General features: G+C 48.5%; 1 protein-coding gene across 3 annotated transcripts in view; it reads left to right on the top strand.

Annotated features, from left to right (window-relative positions):
• The window catches only part of HEG1 (heart development protein with EGF like domains 1), a 106441-nt gene that overhangs the window by 50281 nt on the left and 34123 nt on the right, over positions 1-22037 (top strand). For all 3 annotated transcript variants that reach the window (XM_063932769.1, XM_063932768.1, XM_063932770.1), the window contains exons 5-9: positions 3116-3219; positions 7298-7356; positions 7645-7814; positions 9759-9893; positions 16963-17005. In XM_063932769.1, the coding sequence (XP_063788839.1) occupies positions 3116-3219; positions 7298-7356; positions 7645-7814; positions 9759-9893; positions 16963-17005 (511 nt within the window). The remainder of the gene's footprint in view (positions 1-3115; positions 3220-7297; positions 7357-7644; positions 7815-9758; positions 9894-16962; positions 17006-22037) is intronic.

The following is a 22037-nucleotide window of genomic DNA, read 5'->3' as shown; positions in this document are numbered from 1 at the left end:
TGCCGAATGGAATCGCTTCGTAAGAAGCCACCATTTTTCCCAGGACCCTTGTGCAATGATGCACTGACACTTTTCCTGGTTTTTGGAGGTTCCTGACTAGCTCGGATAACTCCCTGGCTTTCTCCTCCGGGAGAAACACCTTTTTCTGGACTGTGTCCAGAATCATCCCTAGGGACAGCAGACGTGTCGTCGGAGACAGCTGCGATTTTGGAATATTTAGAATCCACCCGTGCTGTCGTAGAACTACTTGAGATAGTGCTACTCAGACCTCCAACTGTTCTCTGGACCTTGCCCTTATCAGGAGATCGTCCAAGTAAGGGATAATTAAGACGCCTTTTCTTTGAAGAAGAATCATCATTTCGGCCATTACCTTGGTAAAGACCCGGGGTGCCGTGGACAATCCAAACGGCAGCGTCTGAAACTGATAGTGACAGTTTTGTACCACGAACCTGAGGTACCCTTTGTGAGAAGGGCAAATTTGGACATGGAGGTAAGCATCCTTGATGTCCAGGGACACCATATAGTCCCCTTCTTCCTGGTTCGCTATCACTGCTCTGAGTGACTCCATTTAGAATAGGTCTCACCGAGCCGTCTGGCTTCAGTACCACAATATAGTGTGGAATAATACCCCTTTACTTGTTGTAGGAGGGGTACTTTGATTATCACCTGCTGGGAATACAGCTTGTGAATTGTTTCCAATACTGCCTCCCTGTCGGAGGTAGACGTTGGTAAAGCAAACTTCAGGAACCTGCGAGGGGGAGACGTCTCGAATTTCCAATCTGTACCCCTGGGATACTACTTGTAGGATCCAGGGGTCCACTTGCGAGTGAGCCCACTGCGTGCTGAAACTCTTGAGACGACCCCCCACCGCACCAGTTTGTACGGCCCCAGCGTCATGCTGAGGACTTGGCAGAAGCGGTGGAAGGCTTCTGTTCCTGGGAATGGGCTGCCTGCTGCAGTCTTCTTCCCTTACCTCTATCCCTGGGCAGATATTATGGGGACGAAAGGACTGAGGCTGAAAAGACTATGTCTTTTTCTGCTGAGATGTGACTTGGGGTAAAAAAGGTGGATTTTCTAGCTGTTGCCGTGGCCACCAGGTCCGATGGACCGACCCCAAATAACTCCTCCCCTTTATACGGCAATACTTCCATGTGCCGTTTGGAATCTGCATCACCTGACCACTGTCGTGTCCATAAACATCGTCTGGCAGATATGGACATCGCACTTACTCTTGATGCCAGAGTTTCGCATATATAGAAATGCATCTTTTAAATGCTCTATAGTCAATAAAATACTGTCCCTGTCAAGGGTATCAATATTTCCAGTCAGGGAATCCGACCAAGCCACCCCAGCGCTGCCCATCCAGGCTGAGGCGATCGCTGGTCGCAGTATAACACCAGTATGTGTGTATATACTTTTTAGGATATTTTCCAACCTCCTATCAGTTGGCTCCTTGAGGGCGTCCGTATCTGGAGACGGTAACGCCACTTGTTTTTATAAGCGTGTGAGCGCCTTATCCACCCTAAGGTGTGTTTCCCAACGCGCCATAACTTCTGGCGGGAAAGGGTATACCGCCAATAATTTTCTATCGGGGGAAACCCACGCATCATCACACATTTCATTTAATTTATCTGATTCAGGAAAAACCACATGTAGTTTTTTCACACTCCACATAATACCCTTTTTTGTGGTACTTGTAGTATCAGAAATATGTAACATCTCCTTCATTGCCCTTAACAAGTAACGTGTGGCCCTAAAGGAAAATACGTTTGTTTCTTCACCGTCGACACTGGAGTCAGTGTCCGTGTCTGTGTCTGTGTCGACCGACTGAGGTAAAAGGACGTTTTAACGCCCCTGACGGTGTTTTAGACGCCTGGACAGGTACTAATTGGTTTGCCGGCCGTCTCATGTCGTCAACCGACCTTGCAGCGTGTTGACATTATCACGTAATTCCTTAAATAAGCCATCCATTCCGGTGTCGACTCCCTAGAGAGTGACATCACCATTACCGGCAATTGCTCCGCCTCCTCACCAACATCGTCCTCATACATGTCGACACACAAGTACCGACACACAGCACACACACAGGGAATGCTCTGATAGAGGACAGGACCCCACTAGCCCTTTGGGGAGACAGAGGGAGAGTTTGCCAGCACACACCAAAAACGCTATATTATACAGGGACAACCTTTATATAAGTGTTTTTCCCTTATAGCATTTTAATATATATATACATATCGCCAAATAAGTGCCCCCCCTCTCTGTTTTAACTTTGTTTCTGTAGTGCAGTGCAGGGGAGAGCCTGGGAGCCTTCCCACCAGCCTTTCTGTGAGGGAAAATGGCGCTGTGTGCTGAGGAGAATAGGCCCCGCCCCCTTTTCGGCGGGCTTCTTCTCCCGTTTTTCTGAGACCTGGCAGGGGTTAAATACATCCATATAGCCTCCAGGGGCTATATGTGATGTATTTTTAGCCAGAATAAGGTATTATACATTGCTGCCCAGGGCGCCCCCAGCAACGCCCTGCACCCTCCGTGACCGTTGGTGTGAAGTGTGTGACAACAATGGCGCACAGCTGCAGTGCTGTGCGCTACCTTCATGAAGACTGAAAAGCCTTCTGCCGCCGGTTTCTGGACCTTCAATCTTCAGCATCTGCAAGGGGGGTCGGCGGCGCGGCTCCGGGACGAACCCCAGGGTGAGACCTGTGTTCCGACTCCCTCTGGAGCTAATGGTGTCCAGTAGCCTAAGAAGCCAATCCATCCTGCACGCAGGTGAGTTGAACTTCTCTCCCCTAAGTCCCTCGATGCAGTGAGCCTGTTGCCAGCAGGACTCACTGAAAATAAGAAACCTAAAAACTTTTTCTAAGCAGCTCCTTAAGAGAGCCACCTAGATTGCACCCTGCTCGGACGGGCACAAAAACCTAACTGAGGCTTGGAGGAGGGTCATAGGGGGAGGAGCCAGTACACACCACCTGATCCTAAAGCTTTAGTTTTGTGCCCTGTCTCCTGCGGAGCCGCTAATCCCCATGGTCCTGACGGAGTCCCCAGCATCCACTTAGGACGTCAGAGAAATAAAGGATAATAATAATAGAATTGTATATGAAACGTTCTTGTCTTGCAGTGAGGACGTTCTTAGGACACATTGAGGTACCGAGAAGCTTTCTGAATGGCAGTAATGAGAAATACAGCCGCCTACACGTGATCCAGGAGCAAATTATTCAGATCGTGAGTGTGGGCACAGGCGCCGTGGGTGGGTGGGGTTATGCAAATAGCAAGGGAGCCATTGCGCCAGATTCAGAGGCGGGTGCAGAAGCGCCAGCAGCTGCATCTATTGGCGGGCGCCCGTCTGCGACGTTATGCAAATGCCGCTACAGAGCCCTTCCCTGGTGTGCAGCCGTACGTCCCAGTGTCCAGGGCCTGAGACGCCCGCTGTCAGCGTCCGTACACGCAGTAATAGCGATCGGTGCGTCCTATATGCCACCATCAGTCGCACCATCGACACTTACACCAGACCTACAGGGAGCGCAGTTTCTCCATCCGCATAGGTCTGTTATGTGAGCGTCTGTGTACACAACCGCTATCGCCAACACGCCCATAATACAGACCATATCCGCACATGCGCAGAGCACCTCCCTGTCACCGCCCTCTACACTTCTCCCCGCCTGCGCCTTGCACGTACACCATCGGACACATGCGCAGTAAGTCTGACATCGGCAGTGCATACACCTCTGTTTGGGATGTGGCGGCGTTTCAGGGATCCCCCCTCAATAACTGTCTGCTCAGAAGTGTATGAATTGGGTCCAGATGTCACGTTATGGCAGCATTGTAGTAATGGCGTTACTTACCGCTTCTGTCGCTCCGTCACAATCACCACAGACTGAGTAACGTCCTCTGTCACTGGCTGGCAGTCACCATATTGGGCTGTCTGGGGTGTAACAATGCATTTAATGAGGTTCCATATAACTGTTTGACAGTCCCTTGCATTGATAGCAGTCCCCATATAGTGATTGACAGTCTATTGCATTGATAGCAGTCCCCACATAGTGATTGACAGTCCCTTACATTGATAGCAGTCCTCACACAGTGATTAACAGTCCCTTACATTGATAGCAGTCCCCACATAGTGATTGACAGTCCCTTACATTGATAGCAGTCCCCACATAGTGATTGACAGTCCCTTACATTGATAGCAGTCCCCGGACAGTGATTGACAGTCCTTACATTGGTAGCAGTCCTCACACATTGATTGACAGTCCCTTACATTGATAGCAGTCCCCACACAGTGATTGACAGTCCCTTACATTGATAGCAGTCCCCACACAGTGATTGACAGTCCCTTACATTGATAGCAGTCCTCACACAGTGATTGACAGTCCCTTACATTGGTAGCAGTCCTCACACATTGATAGACAGTCCCTTACATTGATAGCAGTCCCCACATAGTGATTGACAGTCCCTTACATTGATAGCAGTCCCCGCATAGTGATTGACAGTCCCTTACATTGATAGCAGTCCTTACACAGTGATTAACAGTCCCTTACATTGATAGCAGTCCCCATATAATGATTGACAGTCCCTTACATTGTTAGCAGTCCCCACATAGTGATTGACAGTCCCCTACATTGATAGCAGTCCTCACACATTGATTGACAGTCCCTTACATTGATAGCAGTCCCCACACAGTGATTGACAGTCCCTTACACTGATAGTGGTCCCTAGACTTTGATTGACAGTCACTAATGTTTGATTGACATTGATGACAGTCCCCACACCCGCACATTGAGTGACAGTTCCTACATATTAGTTGGTAGTCCCATACACTGATAAATTCTTAGGCCAGGATTCTTGGGCTCTAATCTATTGTAATTATTTCCCATTACTTTCAGTCTCCGTTCCCTTTTATGTTTTATGTACCAGGGAGTAACACATTTCTACAGGATCTAAAATGACCTATTGTGACTGTTAGAACCTAAAAAGATCTAATTCTGTTAAGTTGAAACGATATAACTGTGCTGTGGAAATGTGCGGAATGTGTAGTTTTCATGTGTAATTCATATATACAGATGTGGCCTATTACAGCCGCGGCTGCGTAGTGTACGCAGTGCAACTGCCGGCGCCCGAGATATACGGGTGCGAGCGTCCGCACTCACCCGCCATCCATTCTCTTCTATGGGAAAGCCGCGGCTGCGGATGGATCGTAGCCTCCCACGGCATAGGGCATCGCGGGAGCAAACGCTGCAAGGAAGTAGCAGGACACATCTGTAATAAAGGCGCACCGTTCCCCACTTAATAATACGTTACGTTGGTTTTGTTTTATTTTCATACAACGTGTAAATTCCTAAACTAACATTCTTTAGATCTATAAAATCCTAAAACATGGATTGAAAAAAAAATTTTTTTCGTTTTTTAGATCCTAAAAATCTGGGGGCCTAATCATAACAGTCCACACAAGTTTATGGACAGTCCTTTACACTGACAGCAGTCTTCAGCCATTGATTGACAGTCCCTTACACTGACAGCAGTCCTCAGCCAATTAATTGACAGTCCCTTACACTGACAGCAATCCTCGGCCATTGGTTGACAGTCCCTTACTCTGACAGCAGTCCTCAGCCAATTAATTGACAGTCCCTTACACTGACAGCAGTCTTCAGCCATTGATTGACAGTCCCTTACACTGACAGCAGTCTTCAGCCATTGATTGACAGTCCCTTACACTGACAGCAGTCCTCAGCCAATTAATTGACAGTCCCTTACACTGACAGCAATCCTCGGCCATTGGTTGACAGTCCCTTACTCTGACAGCAGTCCTCAGCCAATTAATTGACAGTCCCTTACACTGGCAGCAGTCTTCAGCCATTGGTTGACAGTCCCTTACACTGACAGCAATCCTCGGCCATTGGTTGATAGTCCCTTTTCACTGACAGCAGTCTTCAGCCATTGATTGACAGTCCCTTACTCTGACAGCAGTCCTCAGCCAATTAATTGACAGTCCCTTACACTGATAGCAGTCCACGCCCATTGATTGACAGTCCCTTACACTGACAGCAGTCCTCAGCCAATTAATAGACAGTCCCTTACACTGACAGCAATCCTCGGCCATTGGTTGACAGTCCCTTACACTGACAGCAATCCTCGGCCATTGGTTGACAGTCCCTTACACTGACAGCAGTCCTCTCCCATTGATTGACAGTCCCTTACACTGACAGTAGTCCCCGTCCATTGATTGACAGTCCCTAACACTGACAGCAGTCCTTGGCCATTGGTTGACAGCCCCTCACACTGACAGCAATCCCCGCCCATTGATTGACAGTCCCTTACACTGACAGCAATCCTCGGCCATTGATTGACAGTCCCTTACAGTGACAGCAATCCTCACCCATTGATTGACAGTCCCTTACACTGACAGCAGCCCTCGTCCATTGATTGACAGTCCCTTCAACTGACAGCAATCCTCGGCCATTGATTGACAGTCCCTTACACTGACAGCAATCCTCGGCCATTGATTGACAGTCCCTTACACTGACAGCTGTCCTCGCCCATTGATTGACAGTCCCTTACACTGACAGCAATCCTCAGCCATTGGTTGACAGTCCCTTACACCGACAGCAGTCCTCTCCCATTGATTGACAGTCCCTTACACTGACAGTAGTCCCCGTCCATTGATTGACAGTCCCTAATACTGACAGCAGTCCTCGGCCATTGGTTGACAGCCCCTCACACTGACAGCAATCCCCGCCCATTGATTGACAGTCCCTTACACTGACAGCAATCCTCAGCCATTGGTTGACAGTCCCTTACACTGACAGTAGTCCCCGTCCATTGATTGACAGTCCCTTACACTGACAGCAGTCCTTGGCCATTGGTTGACAGTCCCTTACACTGACAGCAGTCCTCGCCCATTGATTGACAGTCCCTCACACTGACAGCAGTCCTCGGCCGTTGGTTGACAGCCCTACACACTGACAGCAGTCCTTGGCCGTTGGTTGACAGTACCTCACACTGACAGCAGTCCCCGCCCATTGGTTGACAGTCCCTCACACTGACAGCAGTCCCCGCCCATTGGCTGACAGTCCCTCACACTGATGAACAGCTGCAGGTACAGTATCAGTTATATATATATAATAGTGTTAAGTGCTTGATGTCGTACACTTCCAGGGACTACAGCAGAAAGCAGCCTTATGTTGGCTGACAGACAGTAGCTTTGAAGGACTGTCAGACAAATGAGAGAGCAGTCTCTGTATGTTAGAAAGCGGTCTCATTTGGGGAAAGACGCTGGAGATAACGGATGTCTTTCTTCCTGCAGCTGAATTCTTCCTTCTCCACCATCAGTGGATATTACCAGTCAACAGTCACCAATACCAGGTAAGAGGCTCCCCCAGCACTATGGGCCCCTGTCCACCTCCTTCTCCGGTTTATTTACACAAAACAATCTTGTAGGCCGGGCCGCAGAGATATACGACCGATTAATTTATAGCACACACCTTCTTACATCACTCATCCCCAGCGCTAGCGAACTGCCTGTGATTGGCTGATTGTGCGTGCATCACCGAGATTGGTACTTTCATCATTGCTGAACTGTAGAAAGTATAAGAGAGATGAGATCTGAAAGTGGCAGAGTATTCACTAATCACGTGTTCTCTCCCCGTGTAGTTACAGCAATAGTATTGTGCTCAGCGTGCAGAATATTTTCTCTCTGGCTTCCAACGTGACCATGACCGATCTAAAGCACAATATCCAGAGTTACATAACAGTGTGTCAGTCCTCGCTGGAGAGCTCGCTGGACTGCCGACTGGTTCTGCACCCTCAGCTGTCGTACCGGGGTAAGGTTATATGTCCTATAGGTTACCCAGGTAATGTTATATGTCCTATAGGTTACCCAGGTAATGTTATATGTCCTACAGGTTACCCAGGTAATGTTATATGCCCTATAGGTTACCCAGGTAGTGTTATATGTCCTATAGGTTACCCAGGTAATGTTATATGCCCTATAGGTTACCCAGGTAGTGTTATATGTCCTATAGGTTACCCAGGTAATGTTATATGTCCTATAGGTTACCCAGGTAAGGTAATATGTCCTATAGGTTACCCAGGTAATGTTATATGTCCTATAGGTTACCCAGGTAATGTTATATGTCCTATAGGTTACCCAGGTAAGGGTATAGGTTACCCAGGTAAGGTTATATGTCCTATAGGTTACCCAGGTAATCTTATATGCCCTATAGGTTACCCAGGTAATGTTATATGTCCTATAGGTTACCCAGGTATTGTTATATATCCTATAGGTTACCCAGGTATTGTTATATGTCCTATAGGTTACCCAGGTAATGTTATATGTCCTATAGGTTACCCAGTTAATGTTATATGCCTTATAGGTTACCCAGGTAATGTTATATGTCCTATAGGTTACCCAGGTATTGTTATATGTCCTATAGGTTACCCAGGTAATGTTATATGTCCTATAGGTTACCCAGGTAATGTTATATGTCCTATAGGTTACCCAGGTAATGTTATATGTCCTATAGGTTACCCAGGTAATGTTATATGCCCTATAGGTTACCCAGGTAATGTTATATGTCCTATAGGTTACCCAGGTAATGTTATATGCCCTATAGGTTACCCAGGTAATGTTATATGCCCTATAGGTTACCCAGGTAATGTTATATGTCCTATAGGTTACCCAGGTAATGTTATATGTCCTATAGGTTACCCAGGTAATGTTATATGTCCTATAGGTTACCCAGGTATTGTTATAGGTCCTATAGGTTACCCAGGTAATGTTATATGTCCTATAGGTTACCCAGGTAATGTTATATGTCCTATAGGTTACCCAGGTAATGTTATATGTCCTATAGGTTACCCAGGTATTGTTATATGTCCTATAGGTTACCCAGGTAATGTTATATGTCCTATAGGTTACCCAGGTAATGTTATATGTCCTATAGGTTACCCAGGTAATGTTATATGTCCTATAGGTTACCCAGGTATTGTTATATGTCCTATAGGTTACCCAGGTAATGTTATATGTCCTATAGGTTACCCAGGTAATGTTATATGCCCTATAGGTTACCCAGGTAATGTTATATGTCCTATAGGTTACCCAGGTAATGTTATATGTCCTATAGGTTACCCAGGTAATGTTATATGCCCTATAGGTTACCCAGGTAATGTTATATGTCCTATAGGTTACCCAGGTATTGTTATATATCCTATAGGTTACCCAGGTAATGTTATATGTCCTATAGGTTACCCAGGTAATGTTATATGTCCTATAGGTTACCCAGGTATTGTTATATGTCCTATAGGTTACCCAGGTAATGTTATAGGTCCTATACACAGCTAATGGCCTCACCTGTATTACCCAGGTAATGTTATATGCCCTATAGGTTACCCAGGTAATGTTATATGCCCTATAGGTTACCCAGGTAATGTTATATGCCCTATAGGTTACCCAGGTAATGTTATATGCCCTATAGGTTACCCAGGTAATGTTATATGCCCTATAGGTTACCCAGGTAATGTTATATGTCCCATAGGTTATCCAGGTAATGTTATATGTCCTATAGGTTAACCAGGTAACAAACTGTTAATAAATTATATATCCGGTACACAGCCTGTACCCTCACCTGTATTACCCAGGTAATGTTATATGTCCTGTACGCAGCTAATGGCGTCACCTTGGTAACGTTATAATTTCTGTACACTATATGCGCCCTCACCTGTATTGTAACTGAGTAGTACACATGTATACATATTCTGTCTTGCAGCTATCAGTCTGTGCAATGTGAAAAACCCAGGATGTGACAATGAGACGGCTGAGTGTGCAGACCCCAGCGGTGTCGCTTTCTGCCAGTGTAAGCAGGGGTACTTCAAATACAGCAAGATGGATCACTCATGCCGTGGTGAGAAGCTGTCATTGTAAATATGTACCTAGTATTATTGTGACTGTGTGCGGACAGGTGGGTGTGACTGTATGCGGGCAGGTGGGTGTGACTGTATGCGGACAGGTGGGTGTGACTGTATGCGGGCAGGTGGGTGTGACTGTATGCGGGCAGGTGAATGTGACTGTATGCGGGCAGGTGAATGTGACTGTATGCGGACAGGTGGGTGTGACTGTATGCGGGCAGGTGAATGTGACTGTATGCGGGCAGGTGAACGTGACTGTATGCGGGCAGGTGAATGTGACTGTATGCGGACAGGTGGACGTGACTGTATGCGGACAGGTGGACGTGACTTTATGCGGACAGGTGGACGTGACTGAATGCGGACAGGGGCTGATGTGACTGTATGCAGACAGGTGGATGTAGACAGGTGGATGTGACAGTATACGGACAGGTGGATGTGACTGTATACGGACAGGTGGATGTGACTGTATGCGGACAGGTGGATGTGACTGTATGCGGACAGGTGGACGTGACTGTATGCGGACAGGTGGACGTGACTGTGGGGGTCATTCCGAGTTGTTCGCTCGCAAGCGGATTTTAGTAGATTTGCTCACGCTAAGCCGCCGCCTACTGGGAGTGAATCTTAGCATGTTAAAATTGCGAACGATGTATTCGCAATATTGCGATTACACACCTCGTAGCAGTTTCTGAGTAGCTCCAGACTTACTCGGCATCTGCGATCATTTCAGTGCTTGTCGTTCCTGGTTTGACGTCACAAACACACCCAGCGTTCGCCCAGACACTCCCCCGTTTCTCCAGCCACTCCTGCGTTTTTTCCGGAAACGGTAGCGTTTTTTCCCACACGCCCATAAAACGGCCTGTTTCCGCCCAGGAACACCCATTTCCTGTCAATCACATTACGATCGCCAGAACGATGAAAAAGCCGTGAGTAAAATTCCTAAGTGCATAGCAAATTTACTTGGCGCAGTCGCAGTGCGGACATTGCGCATGCGCATTAAGCGGAAAATCGCTGCGATGCGAAGATTTTTACCGAGCGAACAACTCGGAATGACCCCCCGTATGCGGACAGGTGGACGTGACTGAATGCGGACAGGTGGATGTGACTGTATACGGACAGGTGGATGTGACTGTATACGGACAGGTGGATGTGACTGTATGCGGACAGGTGGATGTGACTGTATACGGACAGGTGGATGTGACAGTATACGGACAGGTGGATGTGACAGTATACGGACAGGTGGATGTGACAGTATACGGACAGGTGGATGTGACAGTATACGGACAGGTGGATGTGACTTTATGCGAACAGGGGAGGATGCGGACAGGTGGACATGTGGTCTTGACTTTATGCGGACAGGTTAACGTGACTGTATGTGGACAGGTGGATGTGACTGTATGCGGACAGGTGTGGATGTGACTGTATGCGGACAGGTGGATGTGACTGTATGTGGACAGGTGGATGTGACTGTATGTGGACAGGTGGATGTGACTGTATGTGGACAGGTGGATGTGACTGTATGTGGACAGGTGGATGTGACTGTATGTGGACAGGTGAATGTGACTGTATATGGACAGGTGGATGTGACTGTATGTGGACAGGTGGATGTGACTGTATGTGGACAGGTGGATGTGACTGTATGTGGACAGGTGGATGTGACTGTATGTGGACAGGTGAATGTGACTGTATATGGACAGGTGGATGTGACTGTATGTGGACAGGTGTGGATGTGACTGTATGCGGACAGGTGGATGTGACAGTATGCGGACAGGTGAATGTGACTGTATACGGACAGGTGGATGTGACTGTATACGGACAGGTGGATGTGACTGTATACGGACAGGTGGATGTGACTGTATACGGACAGGTGGATGTGACTGTATACGGACAGGTGGATGTGACTGTATACGGACAGGTGGATGTGACAGTATACGGACAGGTGAATGTGACTGTATGCGGACGGGTGGAGGTGACAGTATACAGGCAGGTGAATGTGACTGTATGCGGACAGGTGGACGTGACTGTATGTGGACAGGTGAATGTGACTGTATGTGGACAGGTGAATGTGACTGTATGCGGACAGGTGAATGTGACTGTATGCGGACAGGTGGATGTGACTGTATGTGGACAGGTGGATGTGACTGTATGTGGACAGGTGGATGTCACTGTATGCGGACAGGTGAATGTGACTGTATATGGACAGGTGGACGTGACTGTATGTGGACAGGTGAATGTGACTGTATGCGGACAGGTGGATGTGACTGTATGCGGACAGATGGATGTGACTGTATGCGGACAGGTGGATGTGACTGTATGCGGACAGATGGATGTGACTGTATGCGGACAGGTGTGAATGTGACTGTATGCGGACAGGTGTGAATGTGACTGTATGTGGACAGGTGAATGTGACTGTATGCGGACAGGTGCGGATGTGACTGTATGTGGACAGGTGAATGTGACTGCATGCGGACGGGTGGAGGTGACTGTATGCGGACAGGTGGATGTGACTGTATGCGGACAGGTGAATGTGACTGTATGCGGACAGGTGGATGTGACTGTATACGGACAGGTGGATGTGACTGTATACGGACAGGTGGATGTGACTGTATACGGACAGGTGGATGTGACTGTATACGGACAGGTGGATGTGACTGTATACGGACAGGTGGATGTGACAGTATACGGACAGGTGAATGTGACTGTATGCGGACGGGTGGAGGTGACAGTATACAGACAGGTGGATGTGACTGTATGTGGACAGGTGGACGTGACTGTATGCGGACAGGTGAATGTGACAGTATGTGGACAGGTGGACGTGACTGTATGCGGACGGGTGGAGGTGACAGTATACAGGCAGGTGAATGTGACTGTATGCGGACAGGTGGACGTGACTGTATGTGGACAGGTGAATGTGACTGTATGCGGACAGGTGAATGTGACTGTATGCGGACAGGTGGATGTGACTGTATGTGGACAGGTGGATGTGACTGTATGTGGACAGGTGGATGTCACTGTATGCGGACAGGTGAATGTGACTGTATATGGACAGGTGGACGTGACTGTATGCGGACAGGTGAATGTGACTGTATGCGGACAGGTGGATGTGACTGTATGCGGACAGATGGATGTGACTGTATGCGGACAGGTGGATGTGACTGTATGCGGACAGATGGATGTGACTGTATGCGGACAGGTGTGAATGTGACTGTATGCGGACAGGTGTGAATGTGACTGTATGTGGACAGGTGAATGTGACTGTATGCGGACAGGTGCGGATGTGACTGTATGTGGACAGGTGAATGTGACTGCATGCGGACGGGTGGAGGTGACTGTATGCGGACAGGTGGAGGTGACAGTATACAGACAGGTGGATGTGACTGTATGCGGACAGGTGGACGTGACTGTATGCGGACAGGTGAATGTGACTGTATGCGGACAGGTGCGGATGTGACTGTATGTGGACAGGTGAATGTGACTGTATGCGGACAGGTGGACGTGACTGTATGCGGACAGGTGGATGTGACTGTATGCGGACAGGTGGACGTGACTGTATGCGGACAGGTGGATGTGACTGTATGTGGACAGGTGGAGGTGACAGTATACAGACAGGTGGAGGTGACAGTATACGGACAGGTGGACGTGACTGTATGCGGACAGGTGGATGTGACTGTATGCGGACAGGTGGATGTGACTGTATGTGGACAGGTGGATGTCACTGTATGCGGACAGGTGTGGATGTGACTGTATACGGACAGGTGTGGATGTGACTGTATGCGGACAGGTGAATGTGACTGTATACGGACAGGTGGATGTGACTGTATGCGGACAGGTGTGGATGTGACTGTATGCGGACAGGTGAATGTGACTGTATACGGACAGGTGGATGTGACTGTATGCGGACAGGTGAAAGTGGCTGTATGTGGACAGGTGGATGTAACTGTATGCGGACAGGTGGATGTGACTGTATATGGACAGGTGGATGTGACTGTATGTGGACAGGTGGATGTGACTGTATGTGGACAGGTGGATGTGACTGTATGTGGACAGGTGGATGTGACTGTATGTGGACAGGTGGATGTGACTGTATGTGGACAGGTGGATGTGACTGTATATGGACAGGTGGATGTGACTGTATGTGGACAGGTGAATGTGACTGTATGTGGACAGGTGGATGTGACTGTATGTGGACAGGTGGATGTGACTGTATGTGGACAGGTGGATGTGACTGTATGTGGACAGGTGAATGTGACTGTATATGGACAGGTGGATGTGACTGTATGTGGACAGGTGGATGTGACTGTATGTGGACAGGTGGATGTGACTGTATGTGGACAGGTGGATGTGACTGTATGTGGACATGTGGATGTGACTGTATGTGGACAGGTGGATGTGACTGTATGTGGACAGGTGGATGTGACTGTATGTGGACAGGTGAATGTGACTGTATATGGACAGGTGGATGTGACTGTATGTGGACAGGTGGATGTGACTGTATGTGGACAGGTGAATGTGACTGTATATGGACAGGTGGATGTGACTGTATGTGGACAGGTGGATGTGACTGTATGTGGACAGGTGGATGTGACTGTATGTGGACAGGTGAATGTGACTGTATATGGACAGGTGGATGTGACTGTATGTGGACAGGTGGATGTGACTGTATGTGGACAGGTGGATGTGACTGTATGTGGACAGGTGGATGTGACTGTATGTGGACAGGTGGATGTGACTGTATGTGGACAGGTGGATGTGACTGTATGTGGACAGGTGGATGTGACTGTATGTGGACAGGTGAATGTGACTGTATATGGACAGGTGGATGTGACTGTATGTGGACAGGTGGATGTGACTGTATGTGGACAGGTGGATGTGACTGTATGTGGACAGGTGAATGTGACTGTATATGGACAGGTGGATGTGACTGTATGCGGACAGGTGAATGTGACTGTATATGGACAGGTGGATGTGACTGTATGCGGACAGGTGGATGTGACTGTATATGGACAGGTGGATGTGACTGTATGCGGACAGGTGGATGTGACTGTATACGGACAGGTGGATGTGACTGTATGTGGACAGGTGGACGTGACTGTATGCGGACAGGTGGACGTGACTGTATGCGGACAGGTGGATGTGACTGTATGCGGACAGGTGGATGTGACTGTATGTGGACAGGTGGATGTGACTGTATGTGGACAGGTGGATGTGACTGTATGCGGACAGGTGGATGTGACTGTATATGGACAGGTGAATGTGACTGTATGCGGACAGGTGGATGTGACTGTATGCGGACAGGTGGATGTGACTGTATGTGGACAGGTGGATGTGACTGTATGTGGACAGGTGGATGTGACTGTATGCGGACAGGTGGATGTGACTGTATATGGACAGGTGGATGTGACTGTATGCGGACAGGTGGATGTGACTTTATGCGGACAGGTGGATGTGACTTTATGCGGACAGGTGGATGTGACTGTATGCGGACAGGTGAATGTGACTGTATGTGGACAGGTGGATGTGACTGTATGTGGACAGGTGGATGTGACTGTATATGGACAGGTGAATGTGACTGTATGCGGACAGGTGGATGTGACTGTATGCGGACAGGTGGATGTGACTGTATATGGACAGGTGGATGTGACTGTATGTGGACAGGTGGATGTGACTGTATGCGGACAGGTGGATGTGACTGTATGTGGACAGGTGGATGTGACTGTATGTGGACAGGTGGATGTGACTGTATGCGGACAGGTGAATGTGACTGTATATGGACAGGTGGATGTGACTGTATGTGGACAGGTGGATGTGACTGTATGCGGACAGGTGGATGTGACTGTATGTGGACAGGTGGATGTGACTGTATGTGGACAGGTGGATGTGACTGTATGCGGACAGGTGAATGTGACTGTATATGGACAGGTGGATGTGACTGTATGCGGACAGGTGAATGTGACTGTATATGGACAGGTGGATGTGACTGTATGCGGACAGGTGGATGTGACTGTATATGGACAGGTGAATGTGACTGTATGCGGACAGGTGGATGTGACTGTATATGGACAGGTGAATGTGACTGTATGCGGACAGGTGGATGTGACTGTATGTGGACAGGTGAATGTGACTGTATGCGGACAGGTGGATGTGACTGTATATGGACAGGTGGATGTGACTGTATGTGGACAGGTGAATGTGACTGTATGCGGACAGGTGGATGTGACTGTATGCGGACAGGTGGATGTGACTGTATATGGACAGGTGAATGTGACTGTATGCGGACAGGTGAATGTGACTGTATGTGGACAGGTGAATGTGACTGTATGCGGACAGGTGGATGTGACTGTATATGGACAGGTGGATGTGACTGTATGTGGACAGGTGAATGTGACTGTATGCGGACAGGTGGATGTGACTGTATGCGGACAGGTGGATGTGACTGTATGCGGACAGGTGGATGTGACTGTATATGGACAGGTGGATGTGACTGTATATGGACAGGTGAATGTGACTGTATGCGGACAGGTGGATGTGACTGTATGCGGACAGGTGGATGTGACTGTATGCGGACAGGTGGATGTGACTGTATGTGGACAGGTGGATGTGACTGTATGTGGACAGGTGGATGTGACTGTATGCGGACAGGTGGATGTGACTGTATATGGACAGGTGGATGTGACTGTATATGGACAGGTGAATGTGACTGTATATGGACAGGTGAATGTGACTGTATGCGGACAGGTGGATGTGACTGTATATGGACAGGTGGATGTGACTGTATGTGGACAGGTGAATGTGACTGTATGCGGACAGGTGGATGTGACTGTATGCGGACAGGTGGATGTGACTGTATGCGGACAGGTGGATGTGACTGTATGCAGACAGGTGGATGTGACTGTATATGGACAGGTGGATGTGACTTTATGCGGACATGTGGATGTGACTGTATGTGGACAGGTGTCGATATGTCTGTTCGTGGACATGTGTGGATGGCCAGTGATAATGTAGGTACAGTTTCACTCTGAGTATTACCTATCATTAACTCTTATTCTCTTTACTTTTATGCTTTCTCAGCCTGTGACGATGGCTACAAACTTGAAAATGGAGCTTGTGTGAGGTGAGAAGGGGATCGTGCGTATTTAACGGGTTCTGAGGCATGTTAGAATTATATCATATGAACATGTTACTGCTCTGTCACTTCTCAGTCACCGCTGTCATTTCTCTATCGTCCTAGTGGATGCTGGGGTTCCTGAAAGGACCATGGGGAATAGCGGCTCCGCAGGAGACAGGGCACAAAAAGTAAAGCTTTAGGATCAGGTGGTGTGCACTGGCTCCTCCCCCTATGACCCTCCTCCAAGCCAGTTAGATTTTTGTGCCCGGCCGAGAAGGGTGCAATCTAGGTGGCTCTCCTAAAGAGCTGCTTAGAAAAGTTTAGCTTAGGTTTTTTATTTTACAGTGAGTCCTGCTGGCAACAGGATCACTGCAACGAGGGACTTAGGGTAGAAGAAGTGAACTCACCTGCGTGCAGGATGGATTGGCTTCTTTGGCTACTGGACATTAGCTCCAGAGGGACGATCACAGGTACAGCCTGGATGGTCACCGGAGCCTCGCCGCCGGCCCCCTTGCAGATGCTGAAAAGAGAAGAAGGTCCAGAATCGGCGGCAGAAGACTCCTCAGTCTTCTTAAGGTAGCGCACAGCACTGCAGCTGTGCGCCATTGCTCTCAGCACACTTCACACGGCAGTCACTGAGGGTGCAGGGCGCTGGGAGGGGGGCGCCCTGGGAGGCAATGTAAACCTATTTTTTGGCAAAAAATACCTCACATATAGCCTCCGGGGGCTATATGGAGATATTTAACCCCTGCCAGAATCCGTTGAAGAGCGGGAGACGAGCCCGCCGAAAAAGGGGCGGGGCCTATCTCCTCAGCACACAGCGCCATTTTCCCTCACAGAAAGGCTGGAGGGAAGGCTCCCAGGCTCTCCCCTGCACTGCACTACAGAAACAGGGTTAAAACAGAGAGGGGGGGCACTAATTTGGCGTTAGAAATATATAAAAAGATGCTATAAGGGAAAACACTTATATAAGGTTGTCCCTATATAATTATAGCGTTTTTTGGTGTGTGCTGGCAAACTCTCCCTCTGTCTCTCCAAAGGGCTAGTGGGTCCTGTCCTCTATCAGAGCATTCCCTGTGTGTGTGCTGTGTGTCGGTACGTGTGTGTCGACATGTATGAGGACGATGTTGGTGAGGAGGCGGAGCAATTGCCTGTAATGGTGATGTCACTCTCTAGGGAGTCGACACCGGAATGGATGGCTTATTTAGGGAATTACGTGATAATGTCAACACGCTGCAAGGTCGGTTGACGACATGAGACGGCCGACAAACAATTAGTACCGGTCCAGACGTCTCAAAAACACCGTCAGGGGTTTTAAAACGCCCGTTTACCTTAGTCGGTCGACACAGACACAGACACGGACACTGAATCCAGTGTCGACGGTGAATAAACAAACGTATTCCTTATTAGGGCCACACGTTAAGGGCAATGAAGGAGGTGTTACATATTTCTGATACTACAAGTACCACAAAAGAGGGTATTATGTGGGATGTGAAAAAACTACCTGTAGTTTTTCCTGAATCAGATAAATTAAATGAAGTGTGTGATGATGCGTGGGTTCCCCCCGATAGAAAATTATTGGCGGTATACCCTTTCCCGCCAGAAGTTAGGGCGCGTTGGGAAACACCCCTTAGGGTGGATAAAGCGCTCACACGCTTATCAAAACAAGTGGCGGTACCGTCTATAGATAGGGCCGTCCTCAAGGAGCCAGCTGACAGGAGGCTGGAAAATATCATATAAAAGTATATACACACATACTGGTGTTATACTGCGACCAGCGATCGCCTCAGCCTGGATGTGCAGAGCTGGGGTGGCTTGGTCGGATTCCCTGACTAAAAATATTGATACCCTTGACAGGGACAGTATTTTATTGACTATAGAGCATTTAAAGGATGCATTTCCATATATGCGAGATGCACAGAGGGATATTTGCACTCTGGCATCAAGAGTAAGTGCGATGTCCATATCTGCCAGAAGATGTTTATGGACACGACAGTGGTCAGGTGATGCAGATTCCAAACGGCACAAAGGTGTATTGCCGTATAAAGGAAGAGGAGTTATTTGGGGTCGGTCCATCGGACCTGGTGGCCACGGCAACTGCTGGAAAATCCACCGTTTTTACCCTAAGTCACATCTCTGCAGAAAAAGACACCGTCTTTTCAGCCTCAGTCCTTTCGTCCCTATAAGAGTCATATTTGCCCAGGGATAGAGGAAAGGGAAGAAGACTGCAGCAGGCAGCCCATTCCCAGGAACAGAAGCCTTCCACCGCTTCTGCCAAGCTCTCAGCATGACGCTGGGACCGTACAGGACCCCTGGATCCTACAAGTAGTATCCCAGGGGTACAGATTGGAATGTCGAAACGTTTCCCCCTCGCAGGCTCCTGAAGTCTGCTTTACCAAGGTATCCCTCCGACAAGGAGGCAGTATGGGAAAAAATTCACAAGCTGTATTCCCAGCAGGTGATAATCAAATTACCCCTCCTACAACAAGGAAAGGGGTATTATTCCACACTATATTGTGGTACTGAAGCCAGAAGGCTAGGTGAGACCTATTCTAAATCTAAAAAAATTTGAACACTTACAAAGGTTCAAATCAAGATGGAGTCACTCAGAGCAGTGATAACGAACAGGAAGAAGGGGACTATATAGTGTCCCGGGACATCAGGGATGCTTACCTCCATGTCCCAAATTTGCCCTTCTCACTAAGGGTACCTCAGGTTCGTGGTATAGAACTGTCACTGTCAGTTTCAGACGCTGACGTTTGGATTGTCCACGGCACCCCGGGTCTTTACCAAGGTAATGGCCGAAATGATGATTCTTCTTCGAAGAAAAGGCGTCTTAATTACCCCTTACTTGGACGATCTCCTGATAAGGGCAAAGTCCAGGGAACAGTTGGAGGTCGGAGTAGCACTATCTCGGATACTGCTACAACAGCACGGATGGATTCTAAATATTCCAAAATCGCAGCTGATCCTGACGACACGTCTGCTGTGCCTAGGGATGATTCTGGACACAGTCCAGAAAAAGGTGTTTCTCCCGGAAGAGAAAGCCAGGGAGTTATCCGAGCTAGTCAAGAACCTCCTAAAACCAGGAAAAGTGTCAGTGCATCATTGCACAAGGGTCCTGGTAAAAATGGTGGCTTCCTACGAAGCAATTCCATTCGGCAGATTTCACGCAAGAACTTTTCAGTGGGATCTGCTGGACAAATGGTCCGGATCGCATCTTCAGATGCATCAGCGGATAACCCTATATCCAAGGACAAGGGTGTCTCTCCTGTGGTGGTTACAGATTCGGCATTCAGGATTGGATGCTGGTGACCACGGAGGCCAGCCCGAGAGGCTGGGGAGCAGTCACACAAGGAAAAAATTTCCAGGGAGTGTGATCAAGTCTGGAGACTTTTCTCCACATAAATATACTGGAGCTAAGGGTAAATTTATAATGCTCTAAGCTTAGCAAGACCTCTGCTTCAAGGTCAGCCGGTATTGATCCAGTGGGAAAAACATCACGGCAGTCGCCCACGTAAACAGACAGGGCGGCACAAGAAGCAGGAGGGCAATGGCAAAAACTGCAAGGACTTTTCGCTGGGCGGAAAATCATGTGATATCACTGTCAGCAGTGTTTCATTCCGGGAGTGGAAACTGGGAAGCAGACTTTCTCAGCAGGCACGACCTCCACCCGGGAGAGTGGAAACTTCATCGGGAAGTTTTTCCACATGATGGTGAACCGTTGGGAAATACCAAAGGTGGACATGATGGCGTCCCGTCTGAACAAAAAACGGGACAGGTATTGCGCCAGGTCAAGAGACCCTCAGGCAATAGCTGTGGACGTTCTGGTAACACCGTGGGTGTACCAGTCGGTGTATGTGTTCCCTCCTCTGCTTCTCATACCTAAGGTACTGAGAATTATAAGACGTAAAGGAGTAAGAACTATACTCATGGCTCCGGATTGGCCAAGAAGGACTTGGTACCCGGAACTTCAAGAGATGCTCACAGAGGACTTATGGCCTCTGCCGCTAAGAAGGGACTTGCTTCAGCAAGTACCATGTCTGTTCCAAGACTTACCGCAGCTGCGTTTGACGGCATGGCGGTGGAACGCCGGATCCTAAGGGAAAAAGGCATTCCGGAAGAGGTCATTCCTACCCTGGTCAAAGCCAGGAAGGAGGTGACCGCACAACATTATCACCACATGTGGCGAAAATATGTTGCGTGGTGTGAGGCCAGGAAGGCCCCACGAAGAAATTTCAACTCGGTCGATTCCTGCATTTCCTGCAAACAGGAGTGTCTATGGGCCTCAAATTGGGGCCCATTAAGGTTCAAATTTCGGCCCTGTCGATTTTCTTCCAGAAAGAATTGGCTTCAGTTCCTGAAGTCCAGAAGTTTGTCAAGGGAGTATTGCATATACAACCCCCTTTTGTGCCTCCAGTGGCACTGTGGGATCTCAACGTAGTTCTGGGATTCCTCAAATCACATTGGTTTAAAACCAGTCAAATCTGTGGATTTGAAGCATCTCACATGAAAAGTGACCATGCTCTTGGCCCTGGCCTGGGCCAGGCGAGTGTCAAATTGGTGGGGTTTTTCTCAAAAAAGCCCATATCTGTTTGTCCATTCGGACAGGGCAGAGCTGCGGACTCGTCCCCAGTTCTCTCCCTAAGGTGGTGTCAGTGTTTCACCTGAACCAGCTTATTGTGGTGCCTTGCGCCTACTAGGGACTTGGAGGACTCCAAGTTGCTGGATGTTGTCAGGGCCCTGAAAGTATAGGTTCCAGGACGGCTGGAGTCAGGAAAACTGACTTGCTGTTATCCTGTATGCACCCAACAAACTGGGTGCTCTTGCTTCTAAGCAGACTATTGCTAGTTGGATGTGTAATACAATTCAGCTTGCACATTCTGTGGCAGGCCTGCCACAGCCAAAATATGTAAATGCCCATTCCACAAGGAAGGTGGGCTCATCTTGGGCGGCTGCCCGAGGGGTCTCGGCTTTACAACTTTGCCGAGCGGCTATTTAGTCAGGGGCAAACACGTTTGTAAAATCCTACAAATTT

The sequence above is a fragment of the Pseudophryne corroboree genome, chromosome 7 (assembly GCF_028390025.1).
Source record: "Pseudophryne corroboree isolate aPseCor3 chromosome 7, aPseCor3.hap2, whole genome shotgun sequence".
NCBI lineage: Eukaryota > Metazoa > Chordata > Amphibia > Anura > Myobatrachidae > Pseudophryne > Pseudophryne corroboree.
The sequence above is the reverse complement of the archived record's forward strand: the minus strand, read 5'-3'. Positions and strand labels throughout refer to the sequence as shown.